Consider the following 19,266-nt stretch of genomic DNA (forward strand, 5'->3'; position numbering starts at 1 on the left):
CAAAGCAAGACACATGTTATGAACATACAGTTACTCTGAAATCTCTCTTATGGAATGTTATTTCAGGGATGGCAAAAATATTTATTTGATTATATCTTATGTTTAGGGGAGAGGGATAATACCTTAGGAATGATTGTTTGAAATTCTGCATGTTTACTGCTCTAACACTCAAGTGAATTTCTTTATGAAGTGGCAACATTAAGAATTTCAGAACACACACACTTTCAAATGGCTGGTTTCTTTCAGTCTTACCCATTTCTTCGCATTTTTGTTAAGTGGATGCTACCCAAATGCCTTGCTGGGCTCTTCAGAGGGCTAAAAGAGTCCTTTTGAGTGATGGAAATTCAGATTCAAAAAGCAAACAACCCTGCCTTTGTCCCATGTGCAGTGCCTCAGTGTGTAAACCATATGCTAAATACAGTGCTGTTGTCAGTGATGTCTTAGTCCTATGGCCTGACTTCTGTATCAGCAGCTGGTCTTTGAGAATCAGAGAAAGCTTAAAAAGCCTCAGGGAATGAAGATCTCTGCAAGACTCATAATGAGAGATCATAGTACTTTTGCAAGACAAAATATTTTTAGTGTAAAATAGTCATGATAACTTTTCATTTCTGTCTTGCTGTGAGTGATCTCCTTTTTGGTGGATGGTAGTATTCAGTTATTCCCTTCTGCACATGCACTGACTCTTCCCTTTTAGCTCTTTTAAACTCTAGTTGCCTCCATGGTTTTTCCTCTCACCAGTCTCCCCAAGTCCATCAGGTTTTGGTGCATGGTGTTCAGTGGCAGAGCTGCATGGGGAAGAAATACACAGCAGAAAGGAAAGAACATGGGAGGATAAGGGGTGGTCAAAAGAACTTTGAGCTCTGACTCTCTTTAACCCTCTAGAAGCTTTTTCAGAGAGGAAACAAATGGAGCACTGTGTGTGTGTGTGTGTGTGTGTGTGCTTCTCTCTTCCTGTTTAGTCCTTGGAGAAACTGCCTGTGTGCCTGGCTTTGTGCAAGTCTGTACTGGAAATCTGAGTCTCAGAGTTGTGCTCATCATATGGTTGGAAGTTTCAACACTTTGAGCTAAGTCATTCTTTCCCTTTCTCCTCTTTCCTCCTAGGTCTGTATTTAATTTTAGTGGTGTCACATCAGCTGCTTCATCACAGACACCGCCCAGCCTTGCTCCCTCACAAGGTTAGTTTGGGAGAGGGTGCAAACAGCATCTCTTCCCTTCTAAGAGAATGTTTACTCTTCCTAATTTGTGTGGTTCTTGTTCTGTGTTGCAGTTCTATTACTAAAATTGCAGTAACATTTCATACATATGCTGGGTTCTGCTCTGTAATACACAGAAATCCGGGCCACCAGCCTTTCAATTAAGAGTAAGCAAAATATTTGTTGCCAGGAACATTTCGTTTATTTAGAGGGTAACATCTGTAGTCATTTCCTCTGCTGTCTTTAATCTGTAGATTTAAAGTTGCTGAGGTGGACTGACACAGAAATGTCATCCAGTGAGCATTTAGTAATCAGAGGGAAATGCTTGGAATGGCTTTGTGTTGCTTCTAAAATTGAAGTGACAATAGTGGCTGCCTTTCCATGTCATAGGTAGATCCTATTTGCCCAGTCTGGTAAAAAGGAACTGATAAAATCTGCTTTGTAATAGTTTTGAAGCTTTCTGCCTTTAATTTCAGTCTTGCAGATGAGGTTATATGGTCAAAAATTTGCTCCCAGTCTTATTGGTTCCTCTGATAAAAGATATCACCTCTTCATACAAATCTTGGCTTGTTTCTATCCTTAGACCACCACAGCCACGTTAATGCTACTGATACTCTTGTTGTTAAGCAGAGAAGAATGAACTGGGTTTTAAATTTGAAGATTAACATAAAAGCTTAGGTAAATAACACAGATAAAGCAGGAGTGGGAGGTGCAGGAGACAGACTTGTAAACCACAGCACTGTGTGAGGGCAGGTACTTCACACTGCTCTGTGAACTGGTAGGAGCACCCTTGTAACTGATGATGGAAGAACTACAGAATGTCATTTCAGGGCCTCAGGGGGAGAAAAAAAAGCTGCATTATTGAGTGTCAGCTACTTAATATAGGGGAAAACACAAGGATAATACCAGCTCTGCTAAGAAGCTTTTGCTCTTTGTTGTTTGATCTCCATGCAGATCTCCTATATTTTGTCCAAACACCAATGTGGTGTTTTCAAGTCAGAATTTGTGTTTGGTGCTCAGAAATGAAATGATAGTACATTAAATAAAACTAGCCCAGGCTCCCTTCAAACTTCAGCAGTTTCCCACTGTTGTACAGAGTTTATGTTAGAAGTGGAGCTGCTTTGGCAATTACATTTGAGAGTTTTTCTCTAGTTTTTCAAAGCTGAAAACAGGCTATATAGAAACTGGTTGGTGGTCTATAAATAGCTGAATTTGTAAAGAAAGATTTGATTTTGTAGAAGACTCTTCAAGTGCCAGAAAGTATTTTTATGACCTAAACTGTTCTGAGCCATTGGTTTAAAAGCAAAGTGCTGTAGTAAATATCAGGAATTTTTTACCTGAACCAAGTAAGAAGGGGTGAAAGTGGTGTCAATAGAAAATTATCTGTAATAACCAGGTCTTTTATGTTTTTATCAAACTGCTGAAAAAGAAATAGGAGCCAAAGGCTGGAGTTGTCTCTACTTAAAGAGAAGGATGGTTAAGTGGAGGCTATGATGTGACAGTAACAGTGTTTGTTGCTGCCACCCTGGCCATAAAGGCTTCAGGTGTCACTGTTGTGTCCTGAATGGATGTGAAGGCTGCAGTTACCTGATGGACAGAGGCTTTATAGCTTTGAGGCAAGAGCACTGACAGTCTGTGAAGCACTAAACCAGACCATTATTCTAAGAATGATAAATGAGCTTTGCATACCCTAACTTGATTTGTTACCTCTGTCTCTCTCACTGACAGCCCCTGCAAAAGAGTCTGCCCAGCCGGATTCATTTCTGTTTGCTGGGAGTTCCAAACTTGGAACAATTCCCGAGGCCTCCTTTGCTTTTGGGTCCCACAAGTCAGCAGGTGCTCCAGGAGGTGTAGTAGGAGGTAGCTCCTCAGCAGATGGCACCCAGTCAAACAAAGCTGCTGCAACATCTTCTGCTCCCCCCACAACCTCTGGCAAGTTGGATATTACTCCATCCAAACCAGGAGATCACTTGTTTCAGGGCAGTCTAGCTGGGGAAACTCTTGGGAGCTTCTCAGGACTACGGGTTGGTCAAGTAGATGATAATGCCAAGACCACCACTAAAGCACCATCTACCAGTGTTGCAGGAACACAGTCAACTAAAGTGTCTACGATACCTTCTGGGTTTAATTTTGCTGCTCCCCTGGCATTAGGAAAAGCTGGAGAAGCTGCTTCAACGTCAGTCACGTCAGCTGGCACAGCATCCCTGTCCATCAGCACTAGTGCCACAGGCAGTCTCTTTGGCAATGTCCAGTTAACCAACACAGGGTCTTCTGGGGTGTTTAATCTTGGAGGTTCTGGTGGCAACAAACCTGCCTTTTCATTTGGTATTCAGCAAGCAAACAGTATGAGCACATCCACCTCTACCCCTTCTACTCTCCCTGCTTCAACGTCCCTCTCGTTTGGAGGTTTCTCAAGTTCATCACAAACTGCTGTCCCTGCTGCAACTTCCAGTAAGTCTGCAGGGGATGCCAAATTACCACCTGGGTCAGAAAAACCATCTGAAAATGAAGCCGTAGCAGCTGGGTCTTCACCTCCAGTGCCACAGCCTCAGGCACAGCTCTCAGAGCCACTTAAAGAACCCACCTTACCCCAGGCCACAGCCGGGGACTCCGTCCCGGAGGGCTCTGGGACCACAGTGGCACCACCTCCCCCTGACCCTGTGGCTGCTCCCACCTCCACCAGCGATCTGAAGGCCCTGGTGCCTCCTGCTGTCTCTGCAGCCACCCCACCAGATCAGAATGTCTCAGCAACAACGTCCACAGCAAGTGTTGCCTCTGCTGCAGAAGCCACAAGTGCTCTGGCTGCTACCTCTGATGTTACTACAGGTGTGCAGAGTCCAGCTGTTGGTGCCTCTGTGTTTCCTCCCACTTCTGCAGGCTCCTCGGTGTTCTCTCAGCCACCAAGTTCCAGCTCTTCTGGCTCAGCATTTACCCAGCCTGCTGGGGAAACAGCTGCCACTCCTTCCACACCACCTGTTTTTGGACAGCTCCCAGCAGGTACCACAGCATCCTCTCCATTCGGGCAGCTCACCACCAGCACTCTGTCCACAGCCACTGCCACCACCCAGGCTGCCACCTCAGGCTTTGGTACTTCTGCTTTTGGCACCACCACAACAGGGGGCTTTGGCCAGCCAGCCTTTGGGCAAGCACCAATCTTCGGGCAACCTGCAAGCAGTTCTTCAAGTGGCTTTACCTTCAGCCAGTCTGGGTTTGGGACAATGCCAGCCTTTGGCCAGCCAGCAGCTTCCACAGCAGCCTCAAGCAGTGGGAATGTTTTTGGAGCCCCAGCCAGCACCAACAGCGCCAGCTCCTTCTCCTTTGGCCAGCCAGCCAGCACGGGTGGGGTGCTCTTTGGGCAGAGCAGCCCTCCTGTGTTTGGGCAGAGCACTGGCTTTGGGCAAGGGGCATCTGTGTTCGGTGGCACCGCTGCTGTCACCACCACCACGTCCTCTGCTGGGTTCAGCTTCTGCCAGGCCTCAGGTACGAGCAGGGCACTGTCCCAGTGGCACTGTCTGGCTTGGAGTGTATCACTGGGGAAAGCAGGATGGGATTATTGCCTTTTTTTCCTCTATGGCACCTGATGGTTTTCATTTTTTTGGTTTGGTTTTGTTTTGGTTTTAGTTAGTAAGAACAAGAGCTGCAGCATTGGAGACCGAAGAAGCTTTTGCTCTGCTTCAGTGTTCATCAGCAGGCCTCTGAATGTAGCCTTGTCATCCAATCCTGCCTTCATTTTATACTTACGAGTCTACCTTGATTTAATTTTGCATTACATATTGTCCTGCCTGTTGCACAGTAACTGGAAATGTTGTAAATAGTTGCACCAAAGGGGCAGAGCAGCTCTGAGACCATAACCAAGGCAATGAATAAATACAGATGCAACACTTCCTTCAGTGGCCTGCACTGAACACATGCAACGGTGGCTGTACAGCCAGGTGTAATACCATGTCATCAGCTAGGATGGCCAAAAATAATTTAAACCCTCAAAGTGATGGATTTGCAGGGAATAACCTGTTAAATCTGCTGCTGCATTTGGAAACATCTCAAAATTAAATATGGCAGTAACATGAGCATCAGCTACCTGTCCACAAAGTTAAATTGGATTCTTGCATGTTCCAAACCTCCTTGGTCAGTCCCTTTTTGTTCTCCACATGCTCAGTATATTGTTGAGGTTTTTCCAAAGGTTTCTCTATACAATCTTCAGAGAGCTCCCAGGGAAAAGTGACAAGTACATAGTAATAATAGAGAGCATGTATTTGCAAGGAAGAAAAACTAATTAGGTTCAGTTAATTAAAAATTATGGCACTGCAGGCAACTTCTTGCTCATTTTAACTACAGTAGCAGAGAATAGTTAAATTGGGGGAAGTGAACTCTGCTCGAGAAAGGTGTTCCTAATTATAGAAATGCAAGTTTTATTACAAAAGGCACATTTAAGTGAACTGGGAAATGGAAAGGGGAGTTCTTTTTTTAATCAAAACATTTCATTATCTTTAACAGGAGTCCTCAGGTAACAAAACTCAGATTCTCTTTACACAAGGACAGTCAGAATGCTCCAGTGCTTGTGCACGACTTGCAGTATTATTGTAGCCATGTTAACAGGAATCCAATTCTCTTAGTGTTAGCAACAATCCCACAAGTGAAACGGCCTTCTATTGTCTGTTTTTAAGTTGGCTGAAGTGAGAATGAGAATGACTTTCAAATAAACTTCCAATGGCATTTATTATTTGTGTGTTGGCACATGCTTTGTATTTGTCCAGACTAGATAGGTTTGATAACATCATTCCTATCCCTGTGTTTTGGCATGGAAGAGCTGTCCTTTCCCTGTCCTGGTCTAGTGTCACCTCCCTGAATGTCTTACACTCTAGTAATAGTTCTTGTGGTTAATTTTTCTTTTTTCTCTTAGGTTTTGGTTCAAGTAACACAGGTTCTGTGTTTGGGCAAGCAGCAAATACTGGAGGCACTGTCTTTGGCCAGGCAAGTATTTATGGCTTTTTGTAGAAACAAAGGGCTGTTACATGTGGGGGACTTGGTCAGGGTTCCCTATTTCTGATATATTTTTAAAAATACAATTTGATGTGTTTAATAAAATGTGTCCCAGTCTGTACTGGAGATATTTGCTGTTGTGGTGAGCACCAAAGCATCATCTGCATGAATACTCCAGGGGGTATGGAGACACAAACATTTTATCACATGCAAGATAAGATAGATGCAGTAAGTCTCCTGCCTTGATTCCATGCTAAGTGGAAAGTAGGGCAAGTGTAGGGCAAGTCTCAAAGGCATTATTCTGTGCTGTGGACAAGATTTAAGACAGACTTAAATAAAATTTCATGGTGCTCCATTTTGGAAGGTGATTTCTGGCTGGTTTATCAGCTCCTTCAGACATCCAGAGAAATAGCCCAGGCGGAGCAGCCTTGGGGGGAGCACGTGCTGCTTTGACTTTGCTTAAATCCCTTTCTTGTCCTTTCTGTGTTCTAGCAGCCATCTTCTTCCAGTGCAGGCTTGTTTGGAGCTGGAAGTGGTGGGAGAGGTGGAGGCTTCTTCAGTGGTTTGGGAGGAAAGCCAAGTCAGGATGCAGCCAATAAGAATCCCTTCAGTTCCTCCAGTGGAGGATTTGGATCTGCAGCTTCCCAGAGTAAGTGAACTGAACAAGAATACAAAATGTGATTTCCATCTGCTTTTATGATCCCATCTGATTTTCTGCTGCTAATAGTTTTATGAGTAAATTCTGTGTTAATATGAAAGGCTTTGGGGGGGTAACCCAGAGTATGTGTGATGTGTAATCCAGAATTTTTCTTCTAGGTTTATGGAAAACAAGTAGGGAAGCCATAGAAATAAACAAGCAGATGCAAGCAGTGTGAATAACATCTATATTCTGTAGAGAATTCTTGGCCAAGTCCTTCATTAAAATGGAATACTCTAAATTCTTGTCTTTGAGTTTCTGCCTCCAACTTGGTTGGAAGTTAGAAAGCTTTAATCCTCTCTCATTGCCCTAAGACTGTAAAAATTGCTAAGAATCAATATGTGAGGTGTAATAATATGTGAGGTATAGAATTTTTGTTGCCCTCTGCCAAAAAATTAATATGGTTAGGCAGCACATGCAGCATACTTCATCAAAATTTGCTGTGACATATGGATAGATAGAAAGCACAAAGAAGGGGAAGCAGTGGCTAAGCATGAAAGTTGGGAAACAAAGGAAAGCTTTAAAATTAGTGCTGCAAGTGGTTAGAAGTAGCACTTCAAGCCTTAAGAGAGAAAATCCATTTATTTTATTACATCTTTAATCATCCATTGGGATTAATGGTTGAGGTCAGTTTTCTAACCTTGCTAATTTAATCATTTAATGCAGTTCTGGGTTTTGTGATGAAACAAAACAGATGGTTCACCACAGAAAAGCTTTGGTTGTTCTGTGTCCTGCCTCTAGATGCAAAAACTCCCTGTAGGCTTATGAAGGGTGAAAAAATGAGTTATTTCTCAGTAAGGCTGGAAAAGTTTGGCTCCTACTTTAAGGTCCTGTTAGATAATCTTGTGTAGAAATACTGAGCATTGCCAAAACAGCTGAGAATCTTTAATTTGTGGTTTGCTGATATTTGTGTTGTCTGGAGAGACTGATTGTAGCTGCTGGCATTTCTCACTTGAGGAATTGTCTTTTACTGACTGGGGCACAGGATGCATCTAAACAAATCATCCCTCGTGGTGATTTACTAGATTGCAGCAATAAAGGGTTGCTACTGGTCCATCAGATCCAGAATGGATCTTGGTGGAACTACAAAGTCCCGTAGGAATAAGGGAAAACTTGGCTTCTCCCTGTGTTCTTTTCAGTGTGATGTTCAGTGTGTGCTTGGGGGCTGGGGAAAGAAAAGTAATTTTCCTTTCTCCTGCTTCAGCTAATGAAGTGCAGTGTAGAACATTGTCTGCTATGAGTATTGGCTGTTTATAAATATTCTTCATCTCCCCAGATTCTTCGAGCTTATTTGGGAACAGCGGAGCAAAGACTTTTGGATTTGGCAGCTCCTCCTTTGGAGAGCAGAAGCCTACGGGCACTTTCAGCTCTGGTGGTGGCAGTGTGGCCTCCCAAGGCTTTGGGTTCTCCAGTCCAAACAAAGCAGGTACTTTGGGAATCCACCCACTGGGACAACCCACACTGTCTGGGAGATATTTGCTGTTCTGCCACTTAGCTGTCCACAGCCTGGACTCGGTGCATGGACAAGAACTGTCTCTGAACAGTAAATAAAAAATAATTGAATGGAGCTTTAACTGGTGGGTCTAAGGCAGATTATTACTCTCTCTTATGCAGTATCCAGTAAACTTCATGCTCAGGTGTTCATTTCAAAAATTCCCATTGCAATTTAAGAGCTGAGAGCTGTGTAATTTAGTTCTGGTCTTATGTTCTGTACAATCGAGAGTACAGAACATGGAACTGAATAAATTTTTCCTATTTTAGATACTTCCTTGGAATATTATCTTACAAACTTCACCCTGGGTTTTGTAACCTCTTTTATTCTCATTTCACTACTTAAAAATAGTGGAAAAAGAAAAGTGAAACATGTTAATATTGTAAAAGTGAGTGTTTGCCAAGCAAAGCTTCGGCCCCTGGGATAAATGTTCTTAACTTCCTAGAGATAGAGGTAACAAAATATCTGATCTGTGTTTAAATAATTCAGGCCTAGCATTTATTTTTTTCCAGACCTTTTGTGTTTACAGCCAAACAGTATCCATTACCTTGGCATGGACTGGAATTTCACCCTGGGTATTAAAATGTGCTGTGGTGTCCTATCCTCATCCCTGGTCAAATAAAAGAGCAGGTGAAGGACTTCGCGTTCCTCAGTGTCAATTAGAAATGGGCCAATAATACCAGCAGACGAACATAGAATAAAATAATCTGGGTAGAAATCCATTCAGAGCTGCAGGAGGCAGCTAAACCCTGAACAGAAAATGCCAAGAGCAGAGATAAGTTCTTGATTCCCTCCAGGCACTTCCACTGACCTGGCATTTAATCCTTCCATTTTAGTTTCCACCACTTAAACCAGGATTAGATCATCCCCTTCCTCCCAAATCTTCACATCACTGAAGCACCTAAAACCCAAGTTTGCATCTACTCTCTGATCTTAAGAGATGGGGAAGACTTGCCAGTTGCAGTTTTCTTTCATGCATTCAGGCACTTCTTACCCATATCTTTTGCAATAAAACACCCTGCAGACTGGAATTAATCCTATAAATACTTTGGTGTCCATATGATAAGATGAATAGCCCCATTATCTTGGAAATCTGCTCTTTGTTTTCTCTCTCTGCGTTATTGTTTATGTGATGTTCTTGTCCCCTTTTTTGCCTCTGTTTTGCTCAGGTGGCTTCGGTGCTGCTCCAGTGTTTGGCAGCCCTCCCACTTTCGGGGGATCCCCTGGGTTTGGAGGGGTGCCAGCATTCGGTTCAGCCCCAACCTTTTCAAGCCCTCTGGGCTCAACGGGAGGCAAAGTGTTCGGCGAGGGGACAGCAGCAGCCAGCGCTGGAGGATTTGGGTAAGCCAGGGAAAACAACCTTCTTGCATGACAAGATTGTGCTTGGTTACTTCTGCTTTAACATAAGGAATATATTCAGTCATTGATTGGTCAGCTCAAAGTGTCCTTGGTTTGTTTGTTTAAAAGAAAAAAACAATTAAGATGTAAAACTAAAACTTGTACCCCAAAGGAAGTAATGTGTGTGATCATTTTAATGCTGATACTCTTGTGTTGAACCTTTAGCTTTAGAGATGTCAGCTTGCAACTGTGTGAGGAAATGCAGGGGTATTTTCTCTGTGTGCATTTAATGAGTGCAAACCTAGGACTACAAACTATGCCTAGCAAAGAAAATAACAATATTGTTATCTGTGACTCTGTCCAGACACTTTATCCTCTGGTTACATTTGGGCTAGAGATGCTAATGAGAATTCAGGCTGTTCTCTCACCTGTGGGATGAGGCACTTGTAACAGCCTGTGCTCCCAGAGTGCTTTATGTTTATCCCTCACTGATTGTTTTTACCTGTTCCTGTGCCCCCTAAGCCTGTGCTTGGCACCAGAGCAGACAGCACATCATTCCTTGCTTCAGCAAATAAAAAATTCCAAACCTTGCCAAGCAGCTTCTGCAGTCAGCAGCAAATGCAGTTCTTCAGCACTGTGCTAGCAGCCAGCAGCACTCCTTCCTGTCCTGCAGTTACAGTCAGACTGGACAGAGCCAATTCAAAAGAGAAAAACTTCCAGTGAGGAGAGGAAACCGGATGTCTTCCCAGTCTTGGTGTTTATTTATTTCACAAGTGTTTGTCTCTTTGTCTGGTTTCAGGAGGAGCTGCCTTTACATAAGGCACAGGGGGACATCCACAAGTGTGACTTGTTAATTCACTGTGTGAGGTGTGGGCAGGTACCCCAGAGCTGGGGGAGGCTTCAGCCAGGTGGTCCTGCTGTCCAGAATGTGCAGCAAACTGGGGAGTCCCTTTGGAAAGGGTGAAAATACAGGCAGCTTAATTAAATCTCCACAAACAAGGATGTGGTTGTAGGGATGACGTAGCTTAAATCAACTGGTAGTTTGTTCAGTTCCAACATCCAGCCTTTGTGCTGCAGGATTTTGTACTGAGACTGGATATGCTCTGTGACAACATGGAGAGCTTAAAGATAAAATGGGATTCAGAACAAGCAGCATGTTGATGGAAAAGAGGTCTTGCATAAGCAGTCTGCAGACTCAAGAAAGATAATTCAGTGACTTAACTTGTGGGAAGCTTTGACAGTTTTTTCTCTACTAGAAAGGTACAGACTCAGTCTGGTATTTTCAGAGTTCCCTGAGGATGTTGATTTTTAAAACTTTGAAAGAGTGTGCAGAATTCCCAGGCAGCTTTACAAAAATCCAAATCTCACCACAAAATGTTGAGCAATAGTTTAATTCTGCAGTATAATGTAGAATCTGTGCAGGACTTCCTTTCTGCATTTCTCTTGAAGTGAAACTTTAAAAATCCCAATTCCAAAGAAGCCACTTGCAAGTACATGGTGTTGTATTAGCTCCAAGTTCCTGAGAATATTCTGCTGACTTAAATACTTGTGATTCATACTGCTTCAACTCTGAAAAATCTGCATCACTCAATAAATGACTGGGGTGTCAGAAACCACTACTTCAGAGCCTGCAGTTCCAACTGTTGGTGGGCAAATAATGTTTTGCTTTTATAAACTAACCTCAAGTGCATCTCAATTGTGTTTTGCACAGCAGCTTTAAAAAAGGCCTGGAAATCTGGGCAAGATAGGTTGGATTAAATTGTTACTAGGCAATGACTGCATGTCATGTCTTTTATATGTCTCAAAGAAAATTGACTGTCCATATTCAGCTGTTTCTTACTTATACTGTGTGCAGCCCTTCTGACAGGCCTCTCCTGGTTGCAACCAAAAGGAGCAGTTTGAACCACAAGTTTTCTTGTCACCATTTTCACCTCCTCTTCCTTACACGAGGATTTGTGTGTTGTGGCTTGCTCCTGAGAAGATGGAGCACTCTAAAACCTCTTGTTCTAAACACATCACCCAACCTTGCTTCCTTTTAAAAAGAACTAAAAAAACCTGTTGAAAAGCATATTTGTGGTTCTGAGCTGGTGCTGCCTGCAAGCACAGGGGTGAGGAGCCAAAGCAGGGCCAGAGATGCAAATTCACTGAACTGCCCCTGGTATCTACTGCTGTCTGTGGAAGCATTGTGCACACGTGGCAGTGTCTGGGAGAGGAGAGGTGATGTCCTTTACCAGGTGAATTGCTTGTCACACTGCTGCAAGGGCTGTCTTTTATCTGGAGAGATAACTTGTGATGTGGGTTTGTGTTTTGGGTTTTTAAAAGTCTCCTAGATGTGGATGGATGGAGAGGTGGGTTAACGTGCTGTCAGGTTGTATTTTAAGTGAGAAATGACAGGAGCTTGTGTGAGGCACAGCCTTGCAGAGCTGGCACACTGTGACTTGTCCAGCTCTGCTCAGGCTGCTGCTGGGTTTTAGGATTGTTCTGCACTTGCAGAGCTTTAGCAGAGCTTTAGCAGAGCTTGTCATTTGGAAATCTTGTGTCTGCCTTTTTTCCAGTTTAACTTAAACTTGAAGGTCGTTTTTTGAGAGCATTTCTTACATTCAGAATGGGGAGAAGTGTAGAGGGGGCACAGAAGCATATTGCATGTCATGGTCTTATTAGTTGTGTCACACTGAGAGCTCTGTGCTGCCTGGTTGGACAGAGTGGGTGGAGAAAGACACATTTCCATATATATAAGTGTTTCTTATTTCAGTCCCCAAGAGCAATTAGGAAGTGATTAGTTAGAGGTGGTGGGGAGAAGTGCCAGGTAGGTGCAGATCTTCAAGGAAACACTGGAACCTTGTGTGGTTCAAAATGGGCTGGGGAGAGAAAGGAATTGAGAAATTCGCTGATGGTTGCATGGGCAGTGGGGAAGGTACCCCCTGAAATTTGGGAATCTGGGTTCTGTATCTGGGCCCTGCTTTGTGCTCTGGCTTTGAGCAGCTCACACCAATTCTGTGTTTCCTGCCCTGTTTGTGAAACGAAATGATGCTGTACTTTTGGTGAAAACCACACACAGAGGTGAATTAAAACGTTCCATTTGATAGCTGGAGTTGGTATTTCCAAGCACTTGAAAACATACCCTGTGTAAGCATGAACATATTTGCCTTCCTGCCCATGTGTCAAGAATGGGAGCTGAACAGACCTTTCTATGTACAATAGTCTCTCCCAAACCAGGAAATCTCTTTCCAAAATGAACAATTATTCGTATCAGCTGATCTCACCTTTTGATGTATCCTCATGTAAGGAGTGCACAGTTATCATGGGTATGGGGACAAACTTCCAGTGTAAGTGAGAAGATGTTTGCAAACTCAGAATTTCTCTTCAAAACCTGCAGGTTTGGTGGTACCAGCAACAACACGGCGTCGTTTGGCACCTTGGCAAACCAAAACACCCCCACGTTTGGCTCCCTGTCCCAGCAGGGCAGCGGCTTTGGCACACAAAGCAGTGGATTCTCAGCTTTTAGGACAGGTGGAGGAGGTAGGAGAGGCTAAAATATAATCACCCTAACAGCCCCCATGTCTCTGGTTTTCCCTGGAAATTGGGTGTGACTCCTCAGCTCCCTGCCAAACATCTGCCTGGTCCTTGGTGGTGCCGTAGGGAAGGCACCGTGTCCAGGAGAACTGAGGTGCAGGGTGGAGTGTAGCACCTCCTCAGCCTTCAGCTCCTAATTCCATCACTGATCTGCTGTGTGCAATGTCAGCACATCACTCTTCTCTGCACACCTCCTCAGATTATTGCTTTTCACCCGTTTTTGTGGAGTTGCTCATTCTCCTCAAAGGCAAATATTGAGAAATAAGGAATATCTCTTCAGTACCATATGCTTGGGTATCCGTGGTGTAAGTACTCAATGTCAGAGTAATCTGCACTGCAAAATCGAACTGAAACACCAACAGCCAAATGTTTTTCTGCTGCAATTCAGTGAAGCCACAGTGATTTAGCCAGGGCTCAGAGCAGAGCCCGTGCAAGGCCATGTTCCCTGGTGGCTGCCTGACACCAGGGGCCTGCATTAAGCACAAACCACCTCCAGAAAGCAACTCAGAGAGAGGAACAAACAGGCAGATTGTCTGCAGGGCTGCTAATGAATGACCTGGCTGATGAGCAGTGAAAGCCAAGCCCTCTTAGGAGCCAGGCAAGTCACTTCTCTTCTAGATGGAGATTTGACTTCCATTGTTTGCCCATCGCTTTTTTCCTGGCCTAAGGCAGGAAAGAAGTATTTTTCAATCTGTGTGTGGGAGGGGACATTTACTACAAATCCTATGCATTCATTTTCCCCTTTACCAACTATTTTTCTATCTTGCTTTTCTTTCAGGGTTTGGTTTTGGATCACCTAACACGTAGGTACCATTTTGTGTCTTAACTCTTCATTAAAAATAAGAATCGACTCAGAATAAAGAGTGGAATGGTTTGCAAGAACAAACTCTGAAAATGGCATTTAAATACTCGTTCTCATTTCCATTTTGGTGGAATGGAACTGCAGAGCTCCAAGTCCAGGCTCTGGATGTGTGCTTTCCAGTGAGGTTTATTTGTCTCTTAAGAGAGAATTTCCACTTGGATCATGCTCCTTCTCCACCTCTCAAGGACATGATGTACATGCTCAAGCTGTGTGTGTGAATCAGGAGTCTGCTCCATTTATCAGGTTGAAACAAGGAATGAAGAAATAAATTGGTACTTTTGTGGCTGAAGTGAGATGATGATTTACAGTTAAAGGTTAATTCTGTCATCTGCTCTGCCTCTGCCTGGCTGGATCCCTTCCAGCAAGTTTCTTAAACTTTGTTTCCCTGTCAAATAGAGCGTGGATCTCTGCAGATGGCAGGCTCTAGAATAAGCACAATTATATCTAGTCAGTGTGTGTTGCTGCAGGCTCAGGTAAAAGAGGCTGGAAATACTCGTGAGTTCTCATAAAAAGCTTCTGGTACTAGGGAGACTGGAGGTTTGACTGAGAGATCTGCTGAATTAATGCTGCTGGAAGGAGGCTCTAGCACTGATTGCTGTGGTTTTCTTTTTATCTTGTTCCACAGATCTTCCTCTGGATTTAGTGGATGGAGAAGCTAGGAACATCCTGAACTCTTCCTGTAGCTCCTGCATTCATGAGTCAGCCACATGATCGATACCCAACCAGCTTTTCTTCTAAATACGAGTTCTCAGACTTTTTTTTTTTAAGAAAAAGATTTTGCTTATTTTTATGCAATACTTGTTCTCGCTCTATATTAAACTATTTTATCTGGCTTGATGTTTTTTGTGGTGGAAGGGTTTATCTCCCTGCATCAAGAGGAGATGGGTGTATGCTGGGCTTACCAGCTGTGTGCTGGGCTCAGCTTTCTCTTGTCCATCCCTTGCCTACACAAGGGAGGAGCTCCAGTTGGTTGCTGACATAAACCAGCACATTTTTCATTAATAGAATGCCTGATTATCCCAGGCTCTGAAGAAGGGGCTGAGGTTTGCCCTGCTAATTTTAAGTCTAGGATGGGGCACATGCTTATCTCAGTGAAGCGCTAAAACTGAGTCATGTGTGAGCCAGAGGCTTAGTGGAGAAATAGGAAATTATCTGGGAAGAAGCTGGCAGTGTGCAGAGCACGTTCCCATGGCAGTAACATTCAGCAAAGAGGTGGGAAGTAAAAGCTCTCCTATTTTTACCTTTCTGTAAATCTTACAGAACTCAAAAAATGGAACTCAGGTTCTGGGGAAAACTTCTGGCCCTGGAAGCAGACATGTGACCTCCATCCAGAGGCATTAGTGATTTTGCTTTTTTTGGCTTTGGCTTTTGGATTCTACTGTTGGATACATTTTTTTTTCTGACAGGGATGAGACTGTGCTTTTTCCCTGTAGCTTTTGGCTTTAGTCAATATCATTTGTGAAATTCTTCTGTGTTTATACTCGAACATACTAAACAAATGTTGTAAAGAATGCCCCAAAGGCATTCTGGCCAAACACTTTTTCTATTTGATGCAGCTGACCTCCATGAAACCTCCAGATGATGTAATCAGGTTTTGTTGCTCTGTGAATAATACATTTGAAATAGCAGCTCGTGTGTTAGCTGAGTACATGCAGATTGGATGGGCTTTTCTTCTTGGTCCTCTTAGGATGTTTTGAGGAATTCTGCTTTTTCTGTTTTCACTAGAAATATTCTAATGTTTCTTTTTCTCCTTTTTTTTTTACTATCACATGATATGACGACAGGTGACATTTTCTGGTTTGGTGGGCATGTGATCATTTTGGGGAATTGTAAATAACTGATAACTTCTTGTTTTCTTATCCATTATAAACTACTTGTATTTGTCAACAGTTCCTGAAGAAAGTGCTTTTTTCAAGTCAGCCTAAAAAATGTTTTCCTAACTCCTGTCCTACCTTGTGCCAGGTGTCCTTCCTGTCTCTGCACCTGGGAATGATGTTAGACAAGTTTCCTTGGAAAATGAAGAAATGTGGGACATTCAGTGTACAAGGAGGACTTAGTTTTAGCTGTGAAGAGGCTTTGCAAGGCCATGGGCTCCCAGGCTTTTCCATATGCCCTGGATTTCTGGACCCTGGTGTGCATTGGGTCATGTTAGAGGCAGCACTGTTGGGGTTTGGGTTTAACCTCCCAGTCCCTTTGGTGGAAGAGGGAGAGTTCTGGCGATCCCAGGGACCACAGCACTGGGACAGAGGAGAGAATACTCCCAAACTGGCTGATTTGGAGGTGAAGAAAAGCTGAAGATGGATTGAAGTGTGCCCCTCCCAGTGTGTTCTCCTTGACAAGACATTTCTTAAGGCCTAGAGGTGAAACTGCTGTTCTGCTTTCCTTCCTCTTTATAAATAGCAGCTGGCCCAAACCATTGACCTTAAATTCTTTGCATTAATCTCCCCTCACTGTGGCATGTGACACCTCCTCAGAGGCCATATCAGCTGTGCTCCCCCAGATAGCTCAGAAGCCTCTTGCTATGGAGAAGATTGGCTTGGTAAGAATGTGGTGTTGGCACGCTGAGCCATTTAAAGTTCCTCTTTTGGAATGATGGGAGCAGTTGGGGGTGTCCCTGCTCTGCTGCTTGGTACCTGTTTAACTCCTGGCAAGTGAAGTGCCTTTAGAATTACCCCAGACCCATTTTCTTGCAATGCTTCCCAAATCCTGGCTGAAACAGCCCAACCCCCTGAACTACCTGCCCTTGAGAAACAGGTGCTGCTCCCTGTTTCCATAGTAGCTGCTGGAGGAGCTGAGCAGCGCAGGGAGGCTGATCGTGACCACAAGCCCACAGGAATACGCACAAAACCCAGCAGCATCGGCTTTGGAAAAATCTGCATTTTCATTAGATGACTCAAGGACTTGGCAAGTGCGTGTGGCAGTGGCTTGGTGGCTGCCAGAAGCTGTCACAGGCTGTGTCACCTGTGCTAAGTGGCCTCTGATCGTGAGGCCTCTGTCCAGTGCTCTGTGGGTGGACATCCACCAAAGAGTAAAGCTGCTAATGCAGAAACCCCCAGTCTTGGCAGTGCTGGGGAAGAATTCAAGGAGTAACCAGGCTTGGAGTCTCTCTCAGTGGTTTGTCCGTGCTGGTTAATCCTTGGATAACCACCAGCCCTCACTCCACTGTTCTGGAGGAGCTTTGCCTGTGCTGAGGTGGCTGTGCCTCTTTTTTCCTGCTGTTTCAGTAGGAGCAGAAATCTTCCAAGGCTTTTATCAAAGGTCTTAATTATTTCTAATGAAAGCACACATACTTTCCCCTCCCCTGAGACCACGCTGTGGCCTCAAGGCAGTGGGAAGCCGAGTGCTGGCAGCGCTCTGCTATGGCAGAGCACTAGGGATGGTGTCACTGGTGGGCAGAGGGGAGCCTCAGGCACAGAGAGGATCTCCCCAAACCTGTGGGGAGACCAAAACAGGGATTTCTGTTTCCTTGAAGGCTAAAAGAGCAAAAAAGAAAAGAGCTTTTTTTCTGGGGAAAAAAAAAAAGGCAAAACCGTAGCTTTGTCACAGAGGCAGAAAAAAAAATTACTTAAATTTCATGTTCGAAAGGTTTTTGCTGTATAATGCTTGGTATTTCAAAATATGGTCTTAGCTGTATCCCTCTGTCTGGTTCTGTGTCCTGGGAAGGACATCATTCCTTTGACCCTTCTGTGCCACAGTGTGGAGGCGACCAGAGGACAAACGCCAGTGGCATCCTGCTGATGTCGAGCTGGGATGGGATGGCAGGGCTGGAGTTCATCCTGTGCTGCTGGGTTATATCCCTTGGCTTGCCTGTCCCTCGTGGCCACCTTCCTGCCAGGGGCAGGGCTGACGTGTCCCTGGCCAAAATCCTGGCGATGCTCTGTGGGGGAAACCAGACCGTGCTCCTGCCACGACCGTCCTGCACAGGAAGGGCTGCTCAGCCCCGACCGGGAGCTGCCGTGGTGCGCTCAGGGGTGGGAGGGATGAATCTCAGGGATTAGGAGGATCCCTGTGAGAGATGGAGGTTGGAAAAGTGGTGTGGAACATTCCCTTGCTGCAGATGCTGGGAGCAGGGAGCAAGGCTGTGGAAAGGCAGGTGGTGCCACTGCCTCTCCTGCCACCCCTTTGCCCAGGAATCAGGGCACTGGTCTCTGTCCCTGGCAGCATTGTGGAGCAGAGCTCCCTTCTCCCCTCAGCCATGTACGTGTCCAGGCTTGGAGGCTGAAGTGACATTTTATTTATCCCTTCTTAGTTTTCATGTGTCCCTCGTGCATTGCTTCCAGCATTGCTTACAAGGAAAAATAATCCTGCATGAGGCTTTGGCATGAGCGAGTCTGGGAGTGCCAGGGAAGGTTTTGTTCCTAGATAAATGTCGTGTGGAGCCCCAGGGGCTGGGAAGAGGCGGCTGTGGCTCACAGGGATGAGCAGCCCTCAGTTGGCAGTGAGTCCATCCCTGTCCTCCCTCTCGCAGCCATGAGGCTCTGGGCTCTTGCAGCTATGGAGAACAGGCACTCAGTGCTCTGGTTTAGTTGACACGGGAGTGTTTAATCAAAGGTTGGACTCCATGACCTTGGAGGTCTTTTCCAACCTTTGTGACCCCATGACTCTTCCTCTCCCAGGGATGAGCTTGGATGTGTCAACACATCTTCCAGCTCTGCACACCTCCTGTGTCCGTGGGCTCAACTCCCCAGGAGCTCTGTGGTCACACTCAGCACATTCCTCACCTCACCCCATCCCCACCTCCTTTTCCTGCAGCTCCCAGTAGGTCACAAAGCTCCTTCTCTGCCAACGTGTGTCTGTCCCTGCTGCAGAGCCAGGACTTCCCCTGCCTGCCCTTATCTCGTGCAGGCTCTGTGCTGCCAGTGCCTGTTTCAGGACTTGTGTGTTCCCTGCACAGGAGATAAGCCCAAGTGCTGGGGCTCCACTCCTGCTGCTCCAGCCTGGGCTGCAGTCCTGCCTCCTCACGGACCCATCCCAGCATGGACTGGAGCAGTGAACCCCCCTGCACCACCCTCTCTCAGAGCAGGGTGCTGCAGTCGCTCTCGCTCAGGGCTCCTCATAGAACCTCTCTTCAGGTGAGAGGGAAATGTGGGACAACCCCAAAGTTATGAATCATGGTTGAGTCAGACCTGAC

At 45.0% G+C, this 19,266-nt stretch overlaps 1 protein-coding gene across 3 annotated transcripts in view; it reads left to right on the forward strand.

Moving 5' to 3' along the window:
- The window catches only part of NUP214 (nucleoporin 214), a 38,856-nt gene extending 23,884 nt beyond the window's left edge, over positions 1-14,972 (forward strand). For 2 of the 3 annotated variants that reach the window (XM_069031609.1, XM_069031612.1), the window contains 9 exons: positions 1,102-1,175; positions 2,922-4,673; positions 6,094-6,164; positions 6,666-6,822; positions 8,147-8,296; positions 9,532-9,703; positions 13,077-13,219; positions 14,052-14,076; positions 14,761-14,972. In XM_069031609.1, coding sequence (XP_068887710.1) covers positions 1,102-1,175; positions 2,922-4,673; positions 6,094-6,164; positions 6,666-6,822; positions 8,147-8,296; positions 9,532-9,703; positions 13,077-13,219; positions 14,052-14,076; positions 14,761-14,794 — 2,578 coding nt within the window. In that variant the 3' untranslated portion in view covers positions 14,795-14,972. The remainder of the gene's footprint in view (positions 1-1,101; positions 1,176-2,921; positions 4,674-6,093; positions 6,165-6,665; positions 6,823-8,146; positions 8,297-9,531; positions 9,704-13,076; positions 13,220-14,051; positions 14,077-14,760) is intronic. The other variant, XM_069031611.1, reaches the window with a different exon arrangement.
- The last annotated feature ends 4,294 nt before the right edge of the window (positions 14,973-19,266 follow it).

Source organism: Aphelocoma coerulescens, chromosome 17 (assembly GCF_041296385.1).
Source record: "Aphelocoma coerulescens isolate FSJ_1873_10779 chromosome 17, UR_Acoe_1.0, whole genome shotgun sequence".
NCBI lineage: Eukaryota > Metazoa > Chordata > Aves > Passeriformes > Corvidae > Aphelocoma > Aphelocoma coerulescens.